At 47.0% G+C, this 26,691-nt stretch overlaps 1 protein-coding gene across 3 annotated transcripts in view; it reads right to left on the minus strand.

Annotated features, from left to right (window-relative positions):
- Positions 1-18,405: 18,405 nt before the first annotated feature.
- The window catches only part of PIEZO2 (piezo type mechanosensitive ion channel component 2), a 330,798-nt gene continuing 322,512 nt past the window's right edge, over positions 18,406-26,691 (minus strand). For all 3 annotated transcript variants that reach the window (XM_065889383.1, XM_065889382.1, XM_065889381.1), the window contains 7 exons: positions 26,432-26,620; positions 26,043-26,135; positions 24,680-24,852; positions 22,381-22,509; positions 21,105-21,184; positions 19,903-20,086; positions 18,406-18,658 (listed from right to left, as the gene is read on the minus strand). In XM_065889383.1, coding sequence (XP_065745455.1) covers positions 18,406-18,658; positions 19,903-20,086; positions 21,105-21,184; positions 22,381-22,509; positions 24,680-24,852; positions 26,043-26,135; positions 26,432-26,620 — 1,101 coding nt within the window. The remainder of the gene's footprint in view (positions 18,659-19,902; positions 20,087-21,104; positions 21,185-22,380; positions 22,510-24,679; positions 24,853-26,042; positions 26,136-26,431; positions 26,621-26,691) is intronic.

Below are 26,691 nucleotides of genomic sequence, written 5' to 3' on the forward strand. Positions count from 1 at the left end.
AGAGCTCTTCTCAGACACCAGCAGGCATTAACAGAGAAATGTACTGTTGCATTTTAGGACAGTTGACTTTAAAATTGGCAAACCAAATTCTAGACAGATCTATTGTAAACAAAGGTAATAGGCATAGATAGTCTTAGATAGCCTTTTCTCTTGGGCTCCTGTAATTTATTGTTAGAGAAGTTTTTTTGCATTTTATTTAATAATTGCTGTTAAAAGTGATGTTTACTGGGTTAAACAAAATAGTATTTTAAACATGCCTTCAGAAGGAAATTTATCCCCCATGATAATCAGAGACATTTAAATTGTTCAATCTTCAGAGGCGAGATTGGGACAGGAAGCTGTTCTGAGCCTTACGATGTTACTTATCTCGATACAAGGTGCATCTAAAGTCTCGTGTAAGTTTGAACATTTTGAAGGGTGGCACGTTACAGTGATTCTGTAAATGTCTTCAGTTGTCTCTGGATTATGGGTATTTTTCCACCTGAAACACATAGTGACGGTCTCTGAACCCACCAGGTTGTTGACCGACTGGGACTAATGAGGACCTTTGTCCTGAGTTCGCACAGTGTGGTGGTTTCCATCAGACTGGGGTGCATACGTGGCTTCCCTCTGCGTCATCCAGGGCTGTGACAGGACAGCAGCTTGACTCGGGAGGTGCTGTCTGTAAACCTCCTGCATGTGGCTGAAAGGCGGGGGCTGAGTTTCAAGGGCTGAGCTGCCGCTGTCTAGTGCTTTCTGGGTCTTTCCTGACGGGTCATTTTCGAGGCGTTCCTCTCCCTGTGCTCGGAGCCGTCACCCTGTCTCCTGATTGGAAAGAGGCCCAGACACCGCAGTGTGCTCTGCAGGAGACGCTGCCCGCCTGGCTTCCCGGGCTCGGATCTGCTGGCCTCCCTGGGATCCTGGGGCGGGTCATCATGAGTGGTCGCAGCCACGCTGGGCTCTGTGGCGGGTTCGGAGAATGTCCTCGCGGGGCCCGTGTGCCGGGGTGGTTGGGCGTGGGATGGCTCTATCGGAAGTCTGGCGCAGAACACTAACCCACGCGGTCTCTCCAGTCCCCCTGCTGCCTGCGTGGCTGTGCGGGCTGCAGCGCACTTCCAGTCACTGTTTGGAGACACTGAGTGGTGGTCTCAGTAAAGTCACGTTTAGGCGTTTGTGTGGTTAATGACGCGTTAAGAGTTCTGAGGCCCCGCCCTCCTGCTGTGCCCTCCAGATCCAGTCACACTTCACGAGGCTTATGCTGATGTGCATTTGAGCTACTGAACAATCCCTATCAACAGATGTGGCAACACTTAAAAGGTAGTTTAGACCATTTCCTGTAGACCATATTATCCATTACAGCTTTGGAAAAAAGCTTTTATTTCTCTTTTCTTACATATTAAACAAAAATGAGGGCTGAGTCGAAGGGTCCTGTAGCAGCCGTGGGACTGGGCCTCACAGCACAGGAGGCTTGAGCTGGGGCGTCCTCCACACCAGCCCCTTCCCGGCCTTCACGTCAGAACTCGTGTGCGGGGCGTGTGGATGTTCTCTGACGTCACGGCTGTTCTGCGTGGTGTCTAGTGAGGAGCATCTCATTTTCCCCTCACAGAAGCCTTTATCCTGAGGGGACACTCAGAAGTGGGGAACTGGTGTTCACAGCAGGAAGAGGTGTCTCCAGAGCTCATGTCATCACTTTACCAAAGTGGGCGTCTGTCTGCATGAGTGTGCTCAGGATCCAACCGTCAGTGTTCTGTTGTGTTGTAAGCGAAGCAGGCGACAAAGTCTAGTTAATAAACCGAATTTATTTGTACATATGCAGAGTATGGTATTTGTGTATGGAAACTGCTTTATTCCTCTTTTTTCCAGCTCTGATGAATAATATTAAATGTGATATGGAAATGCAGGTTATTGCTTCTATAGGAATATAATTATGAAAATAAAATCTGAAACTCTATAAGTATGATCATTCTTTTTATTATTCATTTTGCTTGGTTTAGTTCCCTTTTTTTCCAAAGATACATCCTCAGCTATTTACATGATTCCAGCTGTGCTGGACAAGAACAATATTTCGTCGGTTCTTGTAAGTTGTGCCTTATGCTGGGAGTCAGTTAAGTCCTTCTGGGGGTTACTTCAAACGCGTGGAGCTTTTTCGGGTGCCAGTCATCCAGCTACTGTCACGCTGTGCTCTCTGGCCTTGGTGAGGTGGGAGGCTTCAGTACACCTTCCAAGAGAGTAATTCTTTCATCGAGTTAAGTGAGAGAAAAATACCCAGGAGCTAAGAAAACTGAAATGGCATTGTTTGCATTTACATATAGTTGACACCTTAGTTACCAGCGGATTTACTAAAATTAATCACATGTTTATTGAGTGAGTGCTGTGTAATGCTGGCCTGTCCTCTGGGGAATGGGGATCGGTAGTAGGATTTGACACCAGGATTTGGTGGAAGTTGGAGTAAGAGGTGGAGAGAATGCAGGGGACGGAGGGGGCTTGGGTGCAATGCGATTTTGGTTTCCCTCAGGACACCTTGGCGTGTTCTGAGTGGCCTCGTGGTCCCCCTGGCGTTTGTGAAGATGGGTCAGCTGGGAAAGACAACAGAAGCCGTCTCCCTCTGTCCCCCCCCCATGTTTTCATTAGGTTGGTATCAAGAAAAGGCTCAGCACCGACTTTAATTTGATACTAAATTTAAGGACATAAAAAATGTCTTGAAGGAAAAAAGGACTGAGGCAAGCATCCCTTTCGAAAAAGGAGAGCAAACCTTTTCCATTTGAGTGTTTTTTTAAAATGGTCAAGGGGCCTTTGCCCATGGAAAGAACTTACAAGGCTTTTAATAACAGTCAGTGGTACTGATTAAAATTCCCCTAAATAATTAGCCCCACTTACAAACTAGGTGAACTAAATCCCCTTCGAATTTAAGGTAGAACATTTTAAATTATATTTATAAATCTTTTATTTCTGATTCTCCCAAAGCTTTCAAGAGGCCTAAATAGGGCCGTTTTAAAACTTAGCTTTCAAAATCTCAGTAAGCACTTAGCTAACTTGTATACGTACAGTAAATCTTGTGTGTATTGTTTGTAAATGTGAATGAATGTGACCTCCGCCAGGGGGCACCTTGATTCTCTCCTGGGCAGCAAGTCTCCGGACGTTGAGTCAGTATTAACAAATACAGAAGCGCTCAACGGAGGTGGCTCTGCTCATTGAAGCTGGCCGGCCCCTCGTCAGGCTCTGTCACTCTGTGTTACCACCGTTTATCTAGCACCTTTCAAACCAAATGGATGTAACATTGCTAAGTCCACGGAAATGTACTGTACCTTACGGAGTGGTTTCGCCCACCCTCCACACCTCACTTAGAGGGGCTGAGTGCACCCCACACCTCAGGTTTCAAGAAGCATGTGAGGCCCTGCCCCCCAGGATCCAGCCACGCTGTCTCGGGTGATTCCTAGCCTCCAGGTTTCCAGGTGTCGGAATGTCGGAGCCAAATCATAAAGTTGCTTGAAGCTAAGCTGGGCCCGGGCTGTGATTTCCCAGAGGCGATACATGGGCAGCGTGGTGGTCGGGAGAGAAGGAGAAATCAGAAACAGAGTTTGTTCAACCTGCCCTGTTGGCACTTGGAGCTTGTCCATGACTACCTGGCTCTGCTCCTCCCTAGAGCCCGTCGCCAGCCCCTCCTGGGTGGGCTTCCCGCGTGGAGCAGGGCAGCGGTCTGTCCTGAAGACCTCGGCAGTGAGCGCTGTCGCCTGCACTGCCGGTGGAGGATCCATACACCCTCAGGCCCTACTCACCCGATGACCGTGGGTTGAGTCAGAGCCATGTGGCCCCAGAGAGTGGTGGCTGTGGCCCTGGCCCTGCCCCTCATCCCGCTGGGCCCATGGACAGTGCAGGAGTCGGTCACGGGCACATAATTGCTCACCGTAAATTCATGTCATGATGGGGACCGGGTGACAGAAGTCACTGCACCTCATGGGGGTCAGACTGACCCTGGGCACCCAGAGGAATGTGTCGTCTCTGAGCTGCAGGCGTCGTGGTCCAGGAGGTGCACAGACCCTGTTCCCCGAGTGTGTCCACGTGCGACCCACGCCCAACTCCGGCAGCAGTGATGGGCTTGGAGGCGCGCTTCAGCCAGGGCCAGCTTCATGATTTTCGGGGCCCAGGGCAAAATGAAAATGGAGGGCCCTCTGTTCCAAACTCAGGCAGAAAGCCTTCTTCCCTTCCTGTGCGTCCCTCTGCCTGCCCCGCCCTGCCCCGCCTTTGTCTTCAGGGCCAGTCCTTGGGGAGAGCGCCTCATGGGGGCATCGGCCCTGCCAGCAACTCAGCCCAGAGGTTGCCACAGGGGCTGGGGGCGGCGGCAGGTTGGTGGGCAGGGTGGGGCCCCCCCAACTTCCAAGGCTCCAAGCCCCAGCACATCCCCCACCGCCCCATAGCACTTCCCTTACAAAACACAAACCCAAAGGCAAAATTCTTAAACTCTAGGTGACCTCAGGGGTGGCCCCTCTGGGTTCTGCAGGCCCTGTGCCACTGCAGAGGTCACCGGAAGCAGGGTTGTCTGGGCCGGGCCCCACTGCAGGGCAGCCGGCGGACGGCCTGGGTGCAGGTATAAACGTGCTCCTTCCACAGCAGCAGTTTCCTGTTTGGATGTGCACCCTACCCTGGACGTGACTCCAGCCTGGGGCAGCTCCCCCAGGCCCTGGGGGTCTAGTTCCGGGCTCCATTGCAGGAGGGTGGATGGATTTGATCCTTCAGCCCAGAAGCCCTCCGGCCTCTCAGGCCCTTTACTGCCCAGGGAACAAATGGCATTTCTCCTGCTGGTACTAAGCCAGCCTCCTTGAATTACTAAGCTGGGAGGCCCCCCTGGGGTAGGGGGAGGGGATTGGAGGTTTAAAGAAACCCAGACTCTTCAGTCTGCAGTGGGGACGCCCCAGAACCACTGGGCAGGCTGCTGAGGGTGGGGGGTAAACCAGTGGCCCTCAGCCACTGCAGCCACCCCGCCCCTCAGGACATGAGCCCTGGGGGGCCTCGGGGTGGGGAAGGACAGGATGCTGCGCCAGAGAGCTGAGGTGCACGTCAAGGAGTGATCTCCGTGAGCCCGGACTCACATCTTCCCATACGCAGAAAAGCGGATGTCTGGTTTTCTTTAATTAAGTGATCTTTGATGTCCCATCTACCTGGGGTTTGTTGCAAAACCCCCTCTGTATCCTGGCTTCTCCCTTACCTCTTCAGAGCAGTCCCTCACAGGTATCTGAGAGGCTGTCTCCCGACTTGAAGTTCTTAGAAAGTCTGCTGAGTAAAACATAATTCTCAACTTTTAGGTTGTGCTTTTTTTCCCCCCCAGTTGATGGCCTCTATCTGTGGGCTGTCTCCCTCCTCCTCCCCCTTTCTGGCTTGTTTAATAACAAGCAGGTTTGTGACTGCCTGAAATGCCCAGTTTCTTAGGAGGACCTTTAACATTTTTTGTCAGTGTTTTATCAACATTTTTTATCAGTTGTAGAACTGCACAGGTCGTGCATGATTAAAAGTCTAGCAAATCACCACTTTATTTCTACAACTCCTATACTTTTCTTTTTTTTTTTTTTTGGCGGTACACGGGCCTCTCACTGTTGTGGCCTCTCCCGTTGCGGAACACAGGCTCCAGATGCGCAGGCTCAGCGGCCATGGCTCACGGGCCTAGCTGCTCCGCGGCATGTGGGATCTTCCCGGACCGGGGCACGAACCTGTGTCCCCTTCATCGGCAGGCGGACTCTCAACCACTGCGCCACCAGGGAAGCCCCCTTGGATTGTTTTTTCCTAATGTGTTCTGATTTTTTTTGTTATTAATTTTTCCAGTTTCAAGGTTTGTAACATTTACATCCTGTTCTTTAACCACAATCCCTCAGGTTTTTTAGTCTTAAAAACTTAGTCTTAAATTTATATTTAAATGGGTTTAGAGCTCACCAGCACCAGTTTTTAACCATTATTTTTCCTTTTAAAAAAATGATTTTGATTCATCCCTTGATTGGCTAAATTTCACCGTTTCTCTTTTTCCAAGAAAGGCTCATGGATTTCTTGAATTATTGCCTATGTGACAGCATCTGCCTTGCGTCTTTTTACTTTATGTACAACTTGGCTAAGTAGGACACTTATGGGTGACACCTTCCCCCCTTGAAAACTTAATATTGCTTTACTCCTGGCCGTGAAAACTGCATGGGAGGAATCTGAGCCAACCAGCCCTTCCCCTTGTGTGTATGTGGACGTTCCGCCCGGTGCACCTGACTCTTCCTGTGTCCTGGGGCTCCCACCCTGGACTAAGCTGGATGTTGATAATTCTACATGGGATTTATATATTCACGGTGCAGGTTGTATAGTCAAATGTGCCATCGTTTCAGGAATATTTAATTCTAAATGAATTTATTTTCATCAAAGTAATATATGCACATAACCTAAGGGTCAAATACACTCCGCCTACACTTCCCCAAACCCCAATCCAATTTTCTGGTGATGACCAAATTCACATTTTCTCTTTCTTTTATATATACTTCTAAATAACATGTTTATCATATAACATAACATGTTTATAATGTTCTTCCTTGGTTTTTAGATTTTAGGAAGTGTTGAATAAGTTCCTTTGGTGAAAGTTGAGATTTCTCCTAGGACTTTTTGCCACCCCCTGCCTCAGCTAATACAATTTTGATTGATTAGTGCCTTATGTTTTCATATTTTACATATATAAGTAACGTCTATTGCTTATCAGATTTTTCAGTAATTAGCATAGAGGTGTTCCCTGAACATCCAAAGGCTTTCTCCACCTTCCTTACCCTGATTTTTTTTTCCAGAGTCTTTTCTTGTCTTTCCTCCCTTCAAGAGTACAACCCAGGGACTTAGTCTTATCCCCAGGGCCTAGAACCGTGCCTGGCTTGAAATCGTTACACATTAAATCCTTGCTAAGTGAATAAATCTGAGAAAATAGAGAGCCACAATTATGTATTCTTTCTTGTTCATCCTTTGTTTTTTCCCCAAATTAATAATTGCCTGGAATTAATCATAGCCTCACTTTTTTACTTGCCTGTATTTCTATATAATTATAATTGATCCTTTTCAAAATTCCCAAAGGGCTGTTAACGCCTCTGCACACTCTCCATGTTGCAGTGATACATCAGGTGGGCCCTCCTCCAGCCCCCAGCCTCCCTGGTGTCCAGCATTGTGAGCAGCTGTGTGCAGACGCCCTCCCCACGCAGGGGTCTCTGTGCCCCTCCCTCTCCCCGAGGGTTCTGCTTCCTGGTTCCCATCTTCCTCTTCCTTGTTTATTCCCTCATTTCAGTGGGGCACGTCTTCCAGGAATTTCCCAGAAAATGGGGCCAGAGGGACTGTTTTGAGCTGTTGGCTGTCTGCACTGTGTCACCGTCATGTTTGTGCCTTGGCTGGAAATCCTCTTCCCTCAGGGATTCGAAAGCACTGCTCCATTACCTTCTAGCTCCATGTCCAAGTCCACTGCCCGTTTGATAGTTCTCCTCTCTCTGAAATTACCTCGGATGTGCTCTGAAATTTCACCAGATGTGCCCTGGAGTGATTCTTTGCATTGATTATGCTGGGAAAATCTCTTCATTTCTTTATTTTTAAAAGTAATTTCCACTCTTCAGTTTTCTCTTCTTAGATTTCCTATTAGTGGTGTGTTGCACTGCCCGATTCAATCCTCTGATTTTATTACCTCTTCTCTCCTATTTTTCATCTTTTACACATTTTCTCAATTTTATCTTTCAAACCTTCCATTCATTTCCACTTAAGGTCTCAGATTTTTAATTTGCACTGGGCTCTTCCTTCTTACCTCATTTTCTAATTGTTCCTTTTTCCACTCCTAACATAAACTATTCTTATTTCCTGAACCCAATATCATGTATTATCTTTTGGAAAATGCCGATTATCCTGCTTTTCAAATTCTGCCCCTGAGATGCATTTTGGCCTCTTTGTGTTGAAGGCACTCCCAAGTGTCTGGTGATTCTCTGTGACTCTTTACCTTTGAGAGGGAGGCAGTAAAAGCTACCCGGGGCTGCCGGGGAGGCTGTTTGTGGGCGGGTTATGGGTGAAGGGCTGTGATGCAGGGTGATTTATACACGTGTTTGGAAGTTTCTTTTGGGGATCCCAGGATGCTGAGGAGCTGAAGGTCTTTTCCCTGGTCCGTCGGTCCTTCCAGAGAAGACAACTCATGTTCTGTGAGCAGGTGGAAGAGGGGCCAGGGTCTCCCAGCAGCTCCTGAACTTGCACTTGTAATTCTGTTAACATGATGAATTACAATGACATGTTTTCTGATGTTAAACCCACTTGATCATGATGAATTTTTTTTAGTGTACTGCTGAAATGGATTTGCTGATGCTTTGTTAAGGATTTCTGTGTCTGTGCTCACGGGGGCTATCTTTCTTTAAGTTCCTTATCTTGAAACATCTTTGATGATTTTGGCACCAGGGTAACCGTGGCCTTAGCAAATGAGCTGAGAAGCATTCCTTTCTCCTGTGCTTTCTAAGAGAGTTCATGGAAGGATTGGTATTTCTCTTTACATTTTTGCCAGAATTCAAAAATGAATTCATCTTGCCTGGAGTTTTTTTTTTCTGGGAAAGTTTTCAATTATGAATTCAATTTCCTTAATTGGCATAGGACTATTCTGTTTCTTTGAAAATTTTCTTTTGAGTCGGTTTTTGCAATACATGCCTTTCATGGAATTTTTCCATTTTGTGTAAGTTGTAAAATTTATTGACCTACACTTGTTCATAATATATAACCTCATCATCCTTTTAATGTCTGGAAAATCTGGAGTGATGTCCCTCAGCTTCTGGCTCTCAAATCAGTATTTATTGCTTTATTCCATTTGTATTTTTCTATTTCCTCTTGAGTTGAATTTTATCATTTACATATACATTTTAAGAAAATTTTCTATTTGATCTAAGTTTTCAAGTATATTAGTACATAATTGTTTATAATATTTCCTTATGGTTACTTGTTTTTAAATTTATGCTTTGTCTTTCTCTTTTTCTTTTCCCTTTTTTTCTTTTGTCAGCCTTGGTAGAGCTTTGTTTGAGTTTATTTTCTTCAGAAACAACTTGATTTTCGTGTTACTCTCTTGCATTTTTTCTTGTATTTTCTCTCTTACAAATATTCTTACCTTTGACTTCCTTTATTATTTGTTATGTTTATTATTATCTGTTTCATTCTATCTATCCTCTCTTCCATCTTGAATTAAATGCTTAATTCATCTGTTTTCAGTCTCATTGATAGTGCACCTTACTTACATTTTACAAATTTTGAAATGTCATTTTCTTCTGATGAATTAAACAATTTTGCATTCCATTTTTTTAAACTCATGAACTATTTAGGAATTTACATTTTCCTACCATGATTTTAAAATTATTTTTGCTTAGTCATTATTCAGTCTTGGTTTAAGAACATGTGAGTCAAGACAGGCTAGATCATGCTGCCAGAATGAATAACCCCTGAATCCCTGTGGCTTAAAACAGCACAATTTTAATCTCACCTACACTACGGGACCATCAAAGTTTGGTAGTTACCTGGGCACCCTGTTACCAGTTGCTATGTGAGCGGTTCCAGGAGAGAGGAGGAAAGAAGGTCTGAAAGCTCCAGGCCACTAGAGACAGAACTCATCACAAAGCCCTACCCGATCACAAGGGGCAGAGGTGGGAAATGCAGTCCTGCTCCGTGCCTGGAAGAGGGGAGAGCTGTGTGGGGTAAACAGCGCAGTATGAGGACAATTGGTTGCAATTTGTTGATACTTTTTAAATTTAACCTGGTCAAGTTTCGTAAATGTTCCGTGTACCCTAGAGTTTATGTATTCTCTATTTGTAGAGGGTTGGGCTCTGTAAAAAGTGGACATATCAGACTTCTGAGCTGAGTTCGAATAATTTTTATTCAGCTTGATCTGTGAGATTCTGCAAGAAGACTCCTAATCTCTCACCATGGCCATGACTTTGATTCCATCAGTTTCTCCTTGCACTTATGTCCATGTATTTCGAAGGTGATATGGTTAGGTTTGATTACTGTATGCTTTTGATCTGCACCCCTAATTTTTACCAAAAATGATAAAAATACTGATCAAGAGGGCTCATATACTGGCCATCTTCTCTAATTCACTACTAACTGGTGCTTGTTGTCACTACAGCATATGGCCAGGATTTCATTTTATCCTCCCAGCACGGCTGTAAGGCCATTGCGATATTATTGATTTATTCCTGAACACAGATCCCAGACCAGACCCTCAATGGCCCAGTTCCTTCCTCCACGCATGCTGCTCTCAGAAAAGACAAACTGCTGTTTGAGGCCAAAACAACCATGAAAGACCCATTTTCCCCAGCAGCTGTTTTGGTGGTTCTGTGTGTGCAAATATTCGTACTATGGAAACAAGCTGTTCAAACTGTGTCTTGCCACTCTGCCAAGTTGCAGGGCAGTTACCTGAGGGCAGGTGATGTGTCCGTCGTTCATCTGTACATCGTCAGCGCCTAGCGCAGAGTGGGGCTTAGCAATGCCAGGACCAAGAGGGACAAAGGGATACAAGCTGTGTAGTGGGGTGGCGTGTGTGTGGGGGGGGTCCCTGGTCTGTAACCTTCTTCCGAGTCCTTCCCTGAATCTGTATTCCCTTTTCTGTAGTTCATTTCCTGGGTCATTCTCATCAGGGGTCCCACAAAGCAGTGCTGAGCCCAAACACCTTCCTCGTGACCTCATGACCCGCCATCCCCCTTGGTGTCTCCATGGAGCCTGCCTGAGCCTGGCACGCTCTCTGGCCAGACCCCAGCATGGGAGGTGGCCCGGCCAGGCTCCCACGATGACTGAGGTATGCAAGGGCCCCCCTCGGCCCTTCTGCAAGAAGACTTTGTTTTCAGTACAAATGTACATTCAGTACATTTTCAGTACTGACACCACAGGGTCTCTCCTCTGTTTTCTGGTTATTTTATATTTTCTGATTTTTTGGTTTTGGGGGGTTTTTTTGTTATGCTTTCTGAGTTTCATGCCCCAAGGGCCGTGCAGGGCAGAGGTGCTTGTCATCAGCCTCTGGGGCTCCGGGCAGCGCTGAACAATGAACCATCTGCAAGGCTCATTAATATTTCACACCTTGCATCAGCCAGATGCCCCGGAGCAACATCGCTCATGATTTCGTAGAGCTCTGTGTTGTTCTTTAATGTGTGGTTAGCGTTTTAGGAAGGCCCAGCCCTGGAGTCCTCAGCGTTTGTGCTGGCAGCCTCCCGGTCAGGCTTTGGGCAGCCCCTCAGGGCCGAGCCACCAGCCGGCCAACGGCACCGGGAATCCAGAGAGTTTACCCCAGAACTTTCCACGGCTCAGCTGGCCTCTGTTTTCATAAAGTCTTCCTACGTGGAGATGGAACAACATTCACGTATGTGAATTTTTCCCTGGAAGAAACTTGCTGTGATGGAGGTGGTACCAAAAATCTAAACAGATGAACGCATCAGGGAAAACAGATAGAAGATGGAAACCGGTTTTATTTAGTAGGATTTTAAGTGCCTACACTTGGAGGTCTGCGTCCTGGGAAGTGAGTGAGGGCCTGGGTCCTGCGGCTGCATCGGGGCAGGCCCATCAGTGCAGGCATCGGGTCGGTTGGTCCAGGTGTTCTGGGCTCTATCCCAGGCGGTGTCCTTGGCCGGTGACTCCTGTCCCCTCCAGGCCCTCCCTTTCCTATTTCCCACTGGCCTCTGGACACCATCCACCCTTCGTGTAAGTTCAAGGCAACATGCCCCCTGCCCTGGGGCTGCTCCATTTGGGACTTCTCTCTAGCGCAGAACAGCAAATGTAGTTTGTCTTTGCAAAATAATCTCCAGTCTAATCCAGTGGGTGGGGAGTGATTTCATGGGAGGTCTGAGAGGCTCCTTAGTGATACTGAACCCAGACCAAGTGGGTGACTGACTCACTGCCCCCTCTAGGGTTGAGCCCAGGCTTGGAGCCACCGACTAAGCCTCACTTATCATTTATTAATGAGGCAGACCAGACATTTCCAATGATTGGCTACTTAGTTCCAAGCCTAGAGACATCCCTTGTCAGCCATCATTTTTATAAGGCTGCAAAAATTCTTCACTTTTCTCCATAAGCTTGACCTAGTTTTCCCATCAGGCCTTTGACCAGCAGCCGAGAAAGTGTTAAATGATCAGGAGGGGAATGTGAGGGACGTGGATAGGGACCTTCCTTCTCTGAGCTTTAGTTTCTCAATTGCTTTAGACGCCCCTTTCGTAGGGGTGGGGGAATGAAATTTTGGATCCAGGCAGGGTAGACGACAGCTTGGCTAGAAGGCAAGGGTCAACATTTCCCAAGCGTCTTCGCCTGGAATCACGACTCCAGCTCTGTGTGCATCTCCAGAGCATCCCTCGGAAGCAGGACGGGAAGGGAGTGTCCTCCAACCTGGCTGATGTCAGAATCACCTGGATGGTTTAAATGTGGTAGGATCTTGGACCCTGGCCCCCAGGTCAGAGTTGTGGGATCATGTGAAGTCTAGAAGTCTGTATTTTTTAACAAGAACTGGGGGTGATTCTGATAATTAGTCTGTGTTAGGAGCGCATGGATTAGACATCCTGTCCCCAAACACAGATCTGTGACGAGCTGGGACCCTGATGAAACGAGGTATTTCTGGGCCCTAGATCCGTATGATCTGATCGGTGAGTCTTGTAGGGTTCTGGAACCTATGGTTTTTCAAAGCTCTTCTGTTGGTTCTGATGAAATTCCAGGACCACAGGGGATGGAGACCAGGGCTGCAAGCCCACTGCTCTAATGAGCAGTAAGAATGGCCTGCACGGGGCAGGAGCGGGGCTCCGGACTGGAGGGGCAGGGGTTTAGGGGAGTCGACCAAACAGGTATCTGTTGACTTCATGGCCTGAGCGAGTCCCAGACCCTCTGAGCCCCTCCGCCCCAGTGAATGAGTATTAACAAATAGAAGGCAGGAAAGATAGAGAGCTTTGGGGCGAAAGTCATGATTTTGGTTTTGGTCCTGAATGTGAATGTGAGGTGCCTGTGGATTCTTCATCTAGGATCCATCTGAGCAGGGTAAAAGGCAAGACAGACACCGAGGAAGGAAATCAGTGTAGAGCGCCTGCCTGGACGGGCATTCAGTCCAGATGACATCCCTCATTGATGGTGACGTTTGTCACCCAGAAGCGAGCTTGGTGAGAGAGACAGAACCACCAGGAGGAAGAGGGCTCCTAGGAAAGCTTTCGGAGCTGATTTTAGGCACTTTTGAAAGGAAGACTCTGTGCCCCATTGGATGACGTCTTGCCTGCAGGGCAGGGGTTACGATGAGGACCCTCCGCTGAGAGCCGGGCCGCCTATTCCTTCCAGGGCCCCGAAGCTCTTCCGGGCTGTTCCGAGCGTCTGAACCCCTCCCTCGGGTTGGGAGACTGGCTGGTATCCCCCTGACACCCCAGGTGACACCAGCCAGCCTAGAGGCACTTCCTCCTGGCATTGGACGACGTTCAATGGGAAGGAGACGTACACGTTTGTGTGAGAGATGCAGCGGCTGTGCCTGTGAGACGTGGGGCCTCCTGGGGGACAGTCCCGCCACCCTTTAGGGTTTCTGCCTGGAGGTCAGATCACACCAACCTTAACCCCTCCCCCTCTATCCTGAAAACCCCGCTTCCTTGGCCTTTTCCCAGCCCTTCCCCCGCTCTCTCCCTCCGGAATAGCAACTGGCCCTGAACCTGAACCTGGAGAAGGAGGATGGCCACACCCACCAGGGGCCGGGAGGACGATGGGCGGGACCTGGCGGGAAGCGGAGACCCTGGGAGGACAGGGCAGGGATGCAGGGCGTGTGAGGGGCATCCTGGGTGCTAACCAAGGATGGGCCAGGCTCTGCGGCTGTGGCCAGGCTCTGCGGCTGTGGCCACATGTTCAGCCCCGGATGTGAATGGCTCCAGTCCCTGTGCGCTCTGCTCACCCGGCCTGGTCCTCCAGCCTGGTCCCCAGCCCCTTCCTCCACCACCACCCCCCCACACACCCCCGGTCTCCTGGACGCTTGGGTATCTCACAGTCTCCTGGGTATCTGTGGCCTTTCAGAAGTCCTTTCCCAGACTGCGGTGGATGCAGAGGCAGGGAGATGGGGGCCCAGAGCTGCTTGAGTGCCGCCTGCCGTTTCCATCCTCCCGCTGTCGCTCTCCAGGACGTTTCCTTTCTGTCCTTCCTCCGGCCAAGGGTTGGGTGGGCGCCTCAATCACGCCTGGCAGCTCCCCATTTCCTCAGCCACCTAGCTGGCGCTCCTCACCTGCTCCGCCTGAAAGAACAAATGCGGGCACGTGCACATAAACGTTGGGGAAAAGCGGCTTTGGGGAAAGTCTCCCTGCAACCTATTAAATCTCCCCTAAATCTAACCCTAAAGACCGTTGCTTTGGACCTGCAGGGCAGCTGCGTCCCGCGGGCAGCCCCGGCTCCTCCAGCTGTGCCTCTGGGAGAGGGGGTGGGGTGCAGTGGGGGTGTCTCTCCCAAAGACAGACACAGCAGCCAGAGGTCACCACGCACCAGGATGCAGCCCTGCACTGGGTGAAGGTCACGGTCAGGGTTTTGGATTCTGCTCACCTGACTCGACAGACAGGCTTCCCAGCCAGTCTCAGACCCACGTGACTCCACCAGGCTTCTGTTGAGCTTCTGCTCTGGGTTTTGGCAAATACTCTTTATGCTTCTGAGACACGCATTGGCCTTGGACAGCTGGGCAGGCAGGGACTTGTCTCAAATGCTTTTGAAATTTGGTCATTATGAGCAAGTTCTGTGGGTCTTACTGATTTGGGGACTCTTTTAAAAGTGAGGCACAATCAGAAACTTGGTGTTGAGTGGAATGAACATCTGAAGTACCAAAAGGCCCTGTGAAGATGCCACGAGCTTCTTCCCTGAAGTGGCCTCTGTTCCTCCCAAGAATGGGGACACGGCTCCACTGTCTTTGACTGTTAGCTCATGAAGGTAAGAGAATTTAATCCATCTTCTTTAATCCTTGGACATTAACTTGATTTACTATTTTAACTTTAGTTTCTCCCTGAAAAATTGTGAAAGGAGGCTTGCATTTAAGGTTGAAATATTTCCATGTTAGCGTTTTATTTTGATGTATCTTAGGGATGTCATTTTATTTCTCTGTACATCCTCACAGAGGTGACATTGGACCAAGTGCCTGGACCATAGTTTGTGATGGGAAATTGAATAAGGACTAAAAGTTTGGTCTTGGGTGTGGAGTGGTATAGAAATCACTTAATTGATGGAGTTTCTGAGCCATTTCAGAGCCTTCTGGGGACAAAATCTAAACTGACCACTGGAGGTCCCATGAGGATGTTGGTGATGGAGGATGGACTCGATGTGGGCTCAGGGGAGTTAGAGGGTCCCCAGGCTGGCTTCCTTCCTCCAGGGGGGATGGCCACATACTTGGCTAATCAGGGGCTAATGACTAAGGGGTTTAAAGAAGAAGATCTGGGAGGACTTTTTCTCCCCGGTTCTGCGTGGGTTTTTCCACGAGGAAGAAGAGCACCACTGTAATATTCCTGGTCTCTCCCCACTTTCATATTCATCCCCCCACTGAGTTTTATCAGTATTACAGGTGGCTTTTTTTTTTTTATTGAAACAATTTTCTTAGAGCAGTTTTGGGTTCACAGCAAAATTGAGAGGAAGGTACACAGATTTCCCATAGACTTCCGGACCCACACATGCACAGTCTCCCCCGTTATCAGCATCCCCCCCCCAGATGGGACGTTTGTTACAAATGAGGACCTGCCATTGACACATCATTGTCACCCAAAGGCCGTAGTTTACATTGCAGTTCACTCTTGGTGGTGTACGGTCTATGGGTCTGGACAAATGTATTATATGACATGTATCCATCATTACAGTTTCATACAGAGTATTTTCACTGCCCTACAATCCTCTGAGCTCTGCCTCTTCCCTTCCTTCCGCCTTAACCCCTGACAACCATTGATCTCTTACTGTCTGGATAGTTTTGCCTTTTCCAGAACGTCATAAATTTGGAATCATACAGTATGTAGCCTTTTCAGATTGGCTTCTTTCACTGAGTAAAATGCATTTATGTTTCCCCCATGTCTTTTCATGTCTTGAGAGCTCATTTCTTTTTTACTGCAGAATACTATTCCATTGTCTGGATTCTAACACAGTTTTATTTATTTATCCATTCACCTACCGAAGGACATCTTTGTTGCTTCCAAGATTTTGGCAATTATGCATAAAGCATCCAGATGCTGGGCCTTTGCTCAGGACCTGGAAGGGCGGCCCCAGCTCACCAGCACCCCCAGGGCTGGGTGAAGCCCCATGTCCCTCTGCCTGGTCCTCCCTCCTTGCTGGCCAGACCCCCCCCCACCATGTTCTTGGGGACGGCCCCTCTCAGAGCTGTCTCCAGAGAACATATTCTGAGGGGACATGTGTCCCTCATCTCTGGGCCGGGTCCGGCGCTCATTTGAGGCTGAGGATTAAGCCGGTTTACAGCTTGCTGATCCCTTCACGTTGTCAGATAATTGGGCTGAACAGGGTCGTGACAGACTGGCCGGGGGTCCCAGCAGAGGCACCTCCTTCTCTGGGGAGTCCCACTCCAACACAGGCCTCGGCAGGGCTGGTCCTTCTACATCTCTCTGTGTCGTTCTGTGTCCTCCCTCCTCCACACCTGAGGCGCTTTCTTGAACCATGGGACTTGTTTACCATCCTGGCATCCTTTACCTCTACGCCTGTTAGAAGGATTCCTATTCCTTCTCTTCCTAAATATGCTGTAATGTGCTCTCTCGAGGTCCCTTGCTGACATTTTTAAAAGAAAGAATTCACAACCAGGAACGTGCAGGAAGACGCTTCCTGCTGTTGGGAAATCAAGTGTGGGCTGAAGAGCTCCCTGAGTGCTCTGAGTTTATTGCTAAGATGACAAGCATTTCTCTAAGCAGGGGGGAGGCACGCGGCTTTTACAGCTGAAGCACAGGTTCGCACTGATTCCCTAGAAGACACGGGGCATCAGTTGAACTCTGATATGTTTTAAAAGATTCATATTCACTGTAATGGTTTCCTTCTGGGAAGTTAATTTCTCACCAGTTGTTTCCTGCTTTTATTATTCCCATAGAGCACCCACATGAGAAAACCCACAATGCAACCAACAAGAAGTGGATTCTTAGTTGATTTTTGTAGCTCCCGGTACACAGTACAGAGAAGTCGCCTTTCCTAGTTCATGCAGTAAGGCAGAATGAAGAGTGTTCTTGAGGTGACTTTGCAGGATGTGCTTTATTTTGTCAGTCCTGAACCCAAACTACAGAGGATTTCTTTTGGGGGGACATAGTCTAGTCCATTCGATGATTCTTCTCAGAAACTTTTAGTATGGAATGAAAACTACATTTCAATCATCAGCTTTTCATGCTACTTTGTTATTTCATGAAGAGGTTGTATGACCCATAATAATAATTTAAGAAAAGGCCATTTGTTTATTTCCCCAAGCTCAATATACATATTTCTTCCATAATTTTGAACTTAAAAAAACCCGTCTCAGATGTAAAAATGTGAATTGGAATATGTAAACTCGTTGATAGACCTGAAAAACAGGGGAAAAAAAATGTCACATACTGGAAAAACCACTGCCGTGAATCATGGAAATGGGAGGAAGCATGGGGGTGGGGCAGAGGAGCGCTCAGACCTCAGTCAGTAAAGGTGACAACGTCCAAGGACCCCGCCTCCAGCTGGGCGTTGGTGTTTCACGGAGAGCAGTAACTCTCTGAACCAGAAAACCACCAGGTCGGAGTGAGTCACCACCTGGGCCTCAGCAACACCATGTCCACGTATTTGTTTTGCTGCTGTTTTTTCCTGAGAGGTCACTGGTGTTTAGTGGAAAGACTTCTCTTTAGTCTTCAGTTAAGGTAAGGCAGTAAGTGTCACTAATGTTATGTTTTTGCTTAGGATGAGGCTTATCCTTCCACTGGCGTCGCCATGGGTCACCGGCCCCCTCCCTGTTTCCCCTCTAGACATATGGGTAGGAGTTTTCAGTCCCCGTTCTGTTGTGTATTCGGCGTGCAGGGCCCCCGTCCTCCTCACAGCAGTGTCCCCTTGGCCGCAGAGCCCCGTGCATTGCGTTGCATTGTAGCGTCTCTTCGGAGGGCGCCGCCCCTCACAGGAGAAGGCCTCTCCTTCCTTCTCGTCCTCCTGTTCTGTTCCTCTGAGGGACGAGACCCATCAGTGACTCCAACACGTAGTCCATCAGGCTGCAAGACACAGGCACTAAAACATAAAGCGAGTAGCCCCGATTTCAGAGGAATGGAATTACAAAGGACTTTTCGAGAGTACCTCTGCTCGTAGCTCTGAGGGCAAAAGGAAGCCCAGTCCTTCTGCACCAGTCAGAAGAGAGACCGTTTCCACCGAATTAGAAATGCTTAGCTCTTAGGACAGTATTGTGCTTTTCTTTTTTCTTTGGAAAATTCCAATGTGAACTTGGCTTGTGGTCTGTGGCCTGGGGCCTCAGTTTGTTTTCTCCCTGGTCCATTTGATCATGGTTTCTGGCGAACGGTACAGGAATATTAATTTGGCATAGAGGTCCTCCTCCAGTTCCAGCTCCCCGGTCTCTCGAACTAAAAAAATATCTGTGCATAACTTCAAAATCCGATCCACATTCGGAAGCTCTTCAAACATGATGGAGTGAGAAATCCCACTGAAGAATTCACGGACAAACTTCCCAATCACCAGGACCACTGAAGCGTAGAGGCCCATGATACTGAAAAAAAAAAATGAGGTAGAAATGTATCTGGCCGTTACATATGGTTAAGAGAACATGCCTAAAAGAAAAAACAAATGAACATTTTCCCTCAAATGCCATAAAAGACATGATAGACTTACCAAGGCTTAAGTTGTTTCCCCTTGGTGAAAACATTGACCTTTCTGCTCATTAAAGGGTAATGCATGCTTTTTTTAAAAAAAAATTACACATTACAGAACTGTAGGACTTGAAAATCCTTTGAAATCTTACATTCTGGAAACAACCAATGTTAATAGTTTCGTGTATGAACTTCTGGTGGTTTTACTGCATATATTATATGCATAAGCTACATAACATATATGGTAGATAGAGGGGTGGGAGGGGGGGTGGGAGGGAGACGCAAGAGGGAGGAGATATGGGGATATATGTATATGTATAGCTGATTCACTTTGTTATAAAGCAGAAACTAACATACCATTATAAAGCAATTATACTCCAATAAAGATGTTAAATATATATATATATATATGATAGAAATGCAATTATTTTATACACTTTTCTGTACCCAGGACTTTGCCCTGCCTTTCTCAGGGATTCATGTTTATAATAAAATTCTGGATAGACAGTGATTTCTTAAGAGGCTCATTCTGGGAAGAAGAAAACTTTGTACTAGCATCTTGTAGGGGGTGTGCCTGTCCTAGGGTTGAAGTGTCAGAACATGGAGAAATGGTAACATCGGGCATGTCCCAAACTGTGATTTCTACCTGATTCTCCATCTGTTCAGGTCAGAAGGCAATGTTAGCAGAAAAGAGAGAACTCTGCCTGTTTCTAGTTTAAGCCCTGAATTGCACTAAACTCTGCTGTAACAGGAAGGAATAGTTAAGAAGCTGGAAATATGGCTTCTGGTCCTATGCCTGGTGGTGGGGCTCACACAAGGCATTTTTGACTTCTTTGGGACTCTGGTTCCTCAGTTTTTAGAACGAAGGGCCCTGTGACAAACCATAATGGAAAGAAAAAATATATATATATATATGAATAACTGAGTCACTTTGCTGTACAGAAGAAATTAACACAACACTGTAAATCAACTAGACGTCAATAAAATTTAAAAATAAATAAAATGAAGGGCCAAGGATCTGTGAATTCTTATAATGCAGCTATAGAATTTTAGAATTCTAAGAAGATAAAAGACTTCCCATCCTCAACTTGGTGTGATACATAAGTGGGATCTCGTAACTGTTAATGGTGAAATGGTTCCTTACCCGTAGCCGGCCAGGAACCCCAGGCTTGGGGGGCTGACCTTGTCATTGAAGACCACCAGCTCCAGGGCCTGCGCATGCTGGTTGTAGATTCTATTCCCAGTCAAGTTGAGAACCCACCACTCACTGTTGGATTTAGTTGTATTGTCTCTGGACAGAATAATGGTGATGTTCATGAAATTATTTTCTGGAGAAGGAGAAACATGAAATCAAATTAGCAGGAGAGTTTATGGATTTAATGCACTTCAGCCATTCTCAGATGAACCAGGATGGCCTGGTTGGTACCCATGGCATCCAGTTCCAGGATGGGGACACACGGGCACATCGGCTCTGTGAGAGGAAAAGGAGGAGGGGGCTGGCCGTGGGGGTCTCTCTCTTTCTCTAAGAGGCCAGTCCTGTTGCTACATGAGACAGCAGCAAAGTCACAGGGTGAATGGAGACCCATCACCGGAGCATCTTGGCTGACAATTCCAGACAACTAATTAGACATGTAAAAACCCCAGTAGTTGACTGTTGACGAAACTGATGGATGGATTCTTTCATGTTACCACCGTTTACTGAGTGCCTTCCAGGAGGAAGGTGCTCCAGGAGGTGCTAAGGGGTCACCAGGTTGCATGCAGCCTGGTTCAATGGGAAAGGCCATGCACACAAGCACTATTTACGGGCACGTGGCAACCCCCGGCACTGACAAGGTCTGTCAGCTGGGGGCGACCACTTCTGGGTGGTATGATCCCTGAGGACTTCCCAGAGGAGGTGACTTTTTTGCTGGCTGAGAGCTTTAATAGATGGAGCCCGACTACTGGTACTCAGTCACCCTCGGGCTGAATCAAGTCCATTTCCTGCCATCTTTTTATTCTTATCGTGGGGCCTTCCGAGTTAACGCTGTATTAGGCAGTTTTCTGCCCAAGATACGGTTGCTAATAGAAACAGATTCTGATGAATCAGTTAACATGTCACTGAACGTGGATTTAAGTCAATCAAGTTCTATATCAATGAACAAAGGAAGATGAAGAACACGCCCCCAGGTGAGTAAACGATCCCTTCTTGCTGGTGGACACAGCTCAGAGCCTTATGCTTCTTGCAAACCATGTCACAGGGGGAAGACAACTGGAAAGGAGCTTGATAAAGGCTGAAAAGGCAAACTACAGACATTGAATAAAAGAAAGATTAAGAAACGTTCTGAAACAATTCCTTCTCATTCTTACCAGATAAAAGTTGCTTTATGGGTTTGGAGTTAGAGTCACTGGGTGCTTTCACGTAGTATGGGTAAATCCTTTCTATGGTCCTGGGCATTAAGAGAAAAAAGGATAATTAAGTTTTAGTTGTTTTACCCATGCAAAATTGTTTTTTTGTTGTTCTTGTTGCTATTTTTGACCTCATCTCAAACAAGTAATGGGGAGAGTCTTCCTATAACTACGCGATGTGCAGTCTTCATAGTTTATCGGTTTCCATTAAAATGAGAAGTCTCTGAAGCCGAGTAAGTTCACCAGGTTCTAACCAGACACTCATGCCAACTCTGTACACAAGCTGGGTAATGGCTTAAAAACTGCTGCAGAGATTTTCCCACATCTGTGACTTTTCTGACGCCAGGGGCTGTCTTTCTTGCTAGGATCCTACCACTCTTCCAATTTTAATGTTTGGGATTTCAAAACTCTCTCTAGTGAAGTGGGCTGCCCGAGCAGATCCAGAGACGGGAGTCGGGGTGGTGGGGGGCAGAAGACTGGCATCCTAGCCGTTAGCCCACCCTGCGCACAGGCCACTCCATCTTTCCAGGGCTGTTTTCTCATCCAGGAAGTGATGGGGGAGGATCCGACGGTTCTCAGGGGCCCTTAGTGTTTAGTGATTGACAAGGGGTGCTTTAGGGACCATGTCTGAGGGCTGCATCGTGGCAGTCCTCACACAAAGCACTTTGACCCGGGGCTGGGGCAGACAGGGGACAGAGCTGGGCTGCGGCTGGTGGGCATCTGGAATACTTCACTTAGCAGTTTTGGACCAATGGCAGTGTTTTTCTCCTGCTGGTTCTCATGTTAGAATCTAAACATCACAGCTCAGATGTTTGGAGTGGAGTATTGTGTGGCAGGATAATATATTAAGATACAGTTTTTTCCCTCAGATTTCCACCCACCCCCTTGCCTTCTCACGCCCATTTGTTAGACAGGCATTTGGTGCCCCAGGGGCAGGAGTAATAGTAGAAAAGAGTCTCCCAGGGCTTTTCCCTGGCTTTTGGTGATTACGGTCAGATGAGAGCAAGGTTTGCTCCCCAGAGAAGAGGTCAGTCGTCCCCAGACGAGCTGGGCAGGGTGGGGCGGGAGGAGAGCAGACGCGCTTTGACCCAGCCCATCAAGGACTCTTAAGTACAGGCTCACTTGAGTTACCAAAGAAGGAAGAAATGGCGTTTCTTGCACACACGTATTTGTAGAGGAGATTTGGACCAGATACACACACCACCTAACACTGTATTAAAAATGACAGTCAACTTACACTGGCGTCTTGGAACTTTCTGTGTTGTTGCCAGCTATCATTTTAGCAATGTGCTTTCGTGTCGTATTTTTAAGAGGAAAAGAAAGCTTATCTGTTGCTATTTCGGCTTTTGCACCCAGACTCATGTTTCTGTGAAGAAAAAAAAAAGAGCTCAATGTCAGTGGTTATTCAGAAGTCTGCAGGAGAGGTTAAAAACTCACTGAACTATTAATCTCACCAAGTTTCACTGGGTCCACAATTGTCAACCTCAACCTGTCCTCCTCACCTTTACAGCCAGCCTCTTAGACATCCAGGGAGGCCTCAGACACCTTTAACACAGATACAGCTGAGGAGGAGAGTGTGGGGACACGAGAAATCCCTGATGCTCTAACAGGGATTCTGAAACACTGTATGTTAACCCAGTGACGTTAGTCTCCATGGGGACTCAGAGAATCTATGTTTTAAAAAGAATGTTCACAATGAGATATCACCTCACACCTGTCAGAATGGCACGATGCCCATCATTACAGAGACAAGAGTTACCAAGTGCTGGTGAGGAGAAAAGGGGACCCTTGTGCACTGTTGCCGGGAATGTAAGTTGCCGCAGCCACTATGGAGAACAGTTTGGAGGTTCCTCAAAAAGTTAAAAATAGAACTACCATGTAACTGAGCAATCCCACTTCTGGGTATTTTTCCAAAGCAAATGAAAACACTAACTCAAAAAGATATCTGCACCCCCATGTTCACTGCAGCATTATTTACAATAGCCAAGATACAGAAGCAACCTAAGTGTCCATTGACGGGTAAATGAATAAAGAAGATGTCACACACACACACACACACACACGAATATTATTCAGCCATAAAAAAGAATGAAATCTTGCTATTTGTGATAGCCTAATGCCATCAAGTTTCATCCAGGTTAAGTGAAATAAGTCAGAAATACTGTATAATCTCATTTATATGTGGAATCTAAAAATAAACACACAAAACCTGAACTCATAGATACAGAGAACGAATTGGTGGTTCCCAGAGGTGGGGTGGTGGTGAATGAAGGGGGTCAAAGGGCACAAATTCCAGTCATAACATGAGTAAGTCCTGGGGATGTAATGTACAGCATGGTGACTGTAGTTAATAATACTGTACTGTATATTTGAAAGTTGCTAAACGAGTAGATCTTAAAAGTTCTCACAGGGAAAAAATTTTTGGTAACTGTGGTGATGGATGTTAACTAGATTTCTTGTGGTGATCATTTTGAAACGTATACAAATATCAAATCATTATGTTGCATCCCTGTAACTAAAATAATGCTACACATCAATTATATCTCAATCAAAAGCAGAATGTTCAACCAGAAATTGATTTTTAATTTCTTTTGGTGGCTCTTCAAAGGAAGGGCTAGGAAGTGCATTTTTGCCAGTACAGAATTCCACGTGAGGAGTTTGGGACATTTAAAAGGAGAAAATAAGATTAAAGAAGGAGTTCTTTAAATTCTGAGCAGCCTCCTTCAAAATAGTTCTTACTACTTCCTTGTGAAGTCAGATTCTAGAAGGCTTTCTTCCTTATCTATCATGATTCTTAATTCCAACCAAGAAGCTGGTATTGTGGACCCAACAAACCTATCACGGGACTGCCCAGAGTCCTGAGTCACAGCCTGTCATGAAGGAAACTGAGCTAATCAGACCGGGTATTACGTCCAGGCCCCCCAACGGCCCCCCAGACACGTCGGGCTTTCGGATGCAAGAATGTTTTGCGAGACGTGTTGCGACGTGGCCGCAGGCTGGCCAAAGGCTCAGATGGGGAGGGAAGGAATCTCCCTGCTCTCCCGTCCTGGGACTGACCAGAGGCTCTCCCAGCTCAGGCTCGGAGAAAAGAGGTGCTGGGGCTCCCCAAGTGCTGGAGGTCGGCAAGGGAGAATCAGGGTTCCCAGCGCTGCAAGTCCTTTGTGATTAAGACCAGACCCCCAAGCTCAGGGAAATCTTACACTTCACCCGACTCAGTTTCATGTTATGAGTCATCACCCTCTTTCTTTTCTCGCCACCTTTCTCTCTTGGTCACAGATCTCATTGCCAGCCTCTTTAAAGCTGAAGTTAGTAGAAAAAAGGAAAACTAAGAAGTTCTTCGTTTTGTCAGTGATTCCCAGGCAAATCATTATTTAATAAACAAAAATGTTAGCTGTAGCATCGAATGAATGTCCCCAGGAAGTAATGTGAACCAAGATCAGAATTAATCTGAGGTGTGTATCCTTCCACACCCCCCAACCCCCGCCCCGAGTTCAGGTTGGGGAAGGGGGAATTATGCATGGAAATACAGTAACTACCTCTGCACACTCCATGAAAAAACAACAGAGAAGCTACTATTGGGATCCATGAGCTCGTGTATCATTTTCTGCTTACTGGGAGGGCTGATGGTCCACAAAGAATTTGAGTTTCCTTCCAGTTCTGCTACTGTTATGTCTTCTTTTTCATAATTTTCCAGAAATTGCATAGCACCCTGTGTGCACACAAATACACTTGCATAAACAGATACATACTTGAGGATGTGTAAGAAAGTAACAACTCTTCCCTTTAACTGGCCGTATCCAGGGGCAATCTCTTCCTCTGAAAGGCACCTCCCTACAATGGGTTGCCTGGTGTGTTCTGACACTATCAGCTCCAGTCACATCACCAAACCCCAGTGGTGATGTTGCCACACCCACGGCCATGGAATCATTCCAATGAAACAGTAAAGAAAAATCAGATGAGTGTCATTTTTTTCCTTCCCACTAAAGAAAGACGTTTATCAACTATTGGGGAACGTCCGTCTCATGAGAGAGTCAAATTTAATCGACCCAGGACCTCGGGGCCCTTCCTCACAGCTGTGTACTCCTCAAGATTACTTTTGACAGTGTGCACTTACAGGCCGATCGTTTTTCAAAAGAGAACAGCATCTGTTCGCCTAATCACTTTATTTAAATAAAAAGCATCATCTGTAAAGCCAATTTTAATTATGAAGAATCATGCTACCATCTTATTAAAAGCATGGAATGTAGAGAAAAGGATGATGTCCACCACAGCTCTGTCACCAGAACATCATCCCTGTTTTCTACAGTAGAGGATGCGTATCTTCATTTTTTAAATCATTTAAAAATAATAGTGTCTTTTTAAAGTTATGTTTCATTTTGAGAAATTTTCATGCCATGAAATCATCTTTGTAATGATTATCTTATTACAAAGGAAGTTGCCTGAAAAATCTGCTGTAACTGATTCACTCATTCCCTACTTGTTGAATCCCAAATTGCCTCTAGTTCTTACTAACGCGGAGCGTGCCATCACAAACAGGCACCTCTTGGAGCTTTACCATATTTTGAATGATTTCCTTAGGATAGATTCCCTACCAGTTAAAGGGAATCAATATCTACCACAATTTAAAAAATTTATAAAGGATCAACACCTGTTGTGCTTATCATGAAAATACTCTGAATTAGAAATATGTTTATTATCACATGTCTGATAATATAGACATAACATCTTAGATGATCAAAGCGGCCAGTGGCCAGGAACCTGCTGTGTGTGACTAATAACCCCCAGAAAGTCCTGCCCACCGGCTCAGGCCATGGTAAAGTGGTGAATAAATAAGGTGACAACAGTCAGCTGGTCGATATGACAGGTGTTCATCGAGACCGACTCCATGCATTTACTTACAGTGTCCTTAGAAAAAGCTTTAATAAATTTATTAAACTTTGGCTGGTCCATAACTTTCAGCTGGCTTTGCTGGGCACTCATTGTGAAAATAGGCTGGAAAACAAGGACACACAGGATGGTTACTATTCCAGAGCACTTCTCTGCATCCTGGGTTCTAAGAAAAATATTAGGTCGTGTATCACCCACAACTAGAACAGAACTCTCCCTTCGCCGTCTTCTGCACCTTAGCTCACGTATCACATATTTGCAGAACAGTCAAAATTCAGACAGAAAATATGTCCGCAAAACCTAAGTAAGTCCTCTGGGTGGTTATCAGGGAAAAGCACGGCTGGGCAAGGCACTGGCAGGGGCCGGGGGAGCGGGGAGACCCCGGAGGGAGGCGCGGTTACCTGGTACCCGCCCAGGGTAATTGTGACCGAGACGTCCAGGGGCTGGTTGATGACCCCGGCGACAGATTTGACCAGAGACATGAAGAGCAGAGGGAACCAGACAATACAGATGAGCAGGACGATGATCATCCCCCCCATCCCGTACTTGACCACCTTCTTCTTCTTCTGCCCCCGGGGCTGCGGGTACCTCTGCAACAGAAGGGCCACGCGCTCAGGCGGGGTCCCCGGGGAGAAGCGGGTGGGGGAAGGGCGGGCGCTCT

The sequence above is a fragment of the Phocoena phocoena genome, chromosome 13 (assembly GCF_963924675.1).
Source record: "Phocoena phocoena chromosome 13, mPhoPho1.1, whole genome shotgun sequence".
Lineage (NCBI taxonomy): Eukaryota > Metazoa > Chordata > Mammalia > Artiodactyla > Phocoenidae > Phocoena > Phocoena phocoena.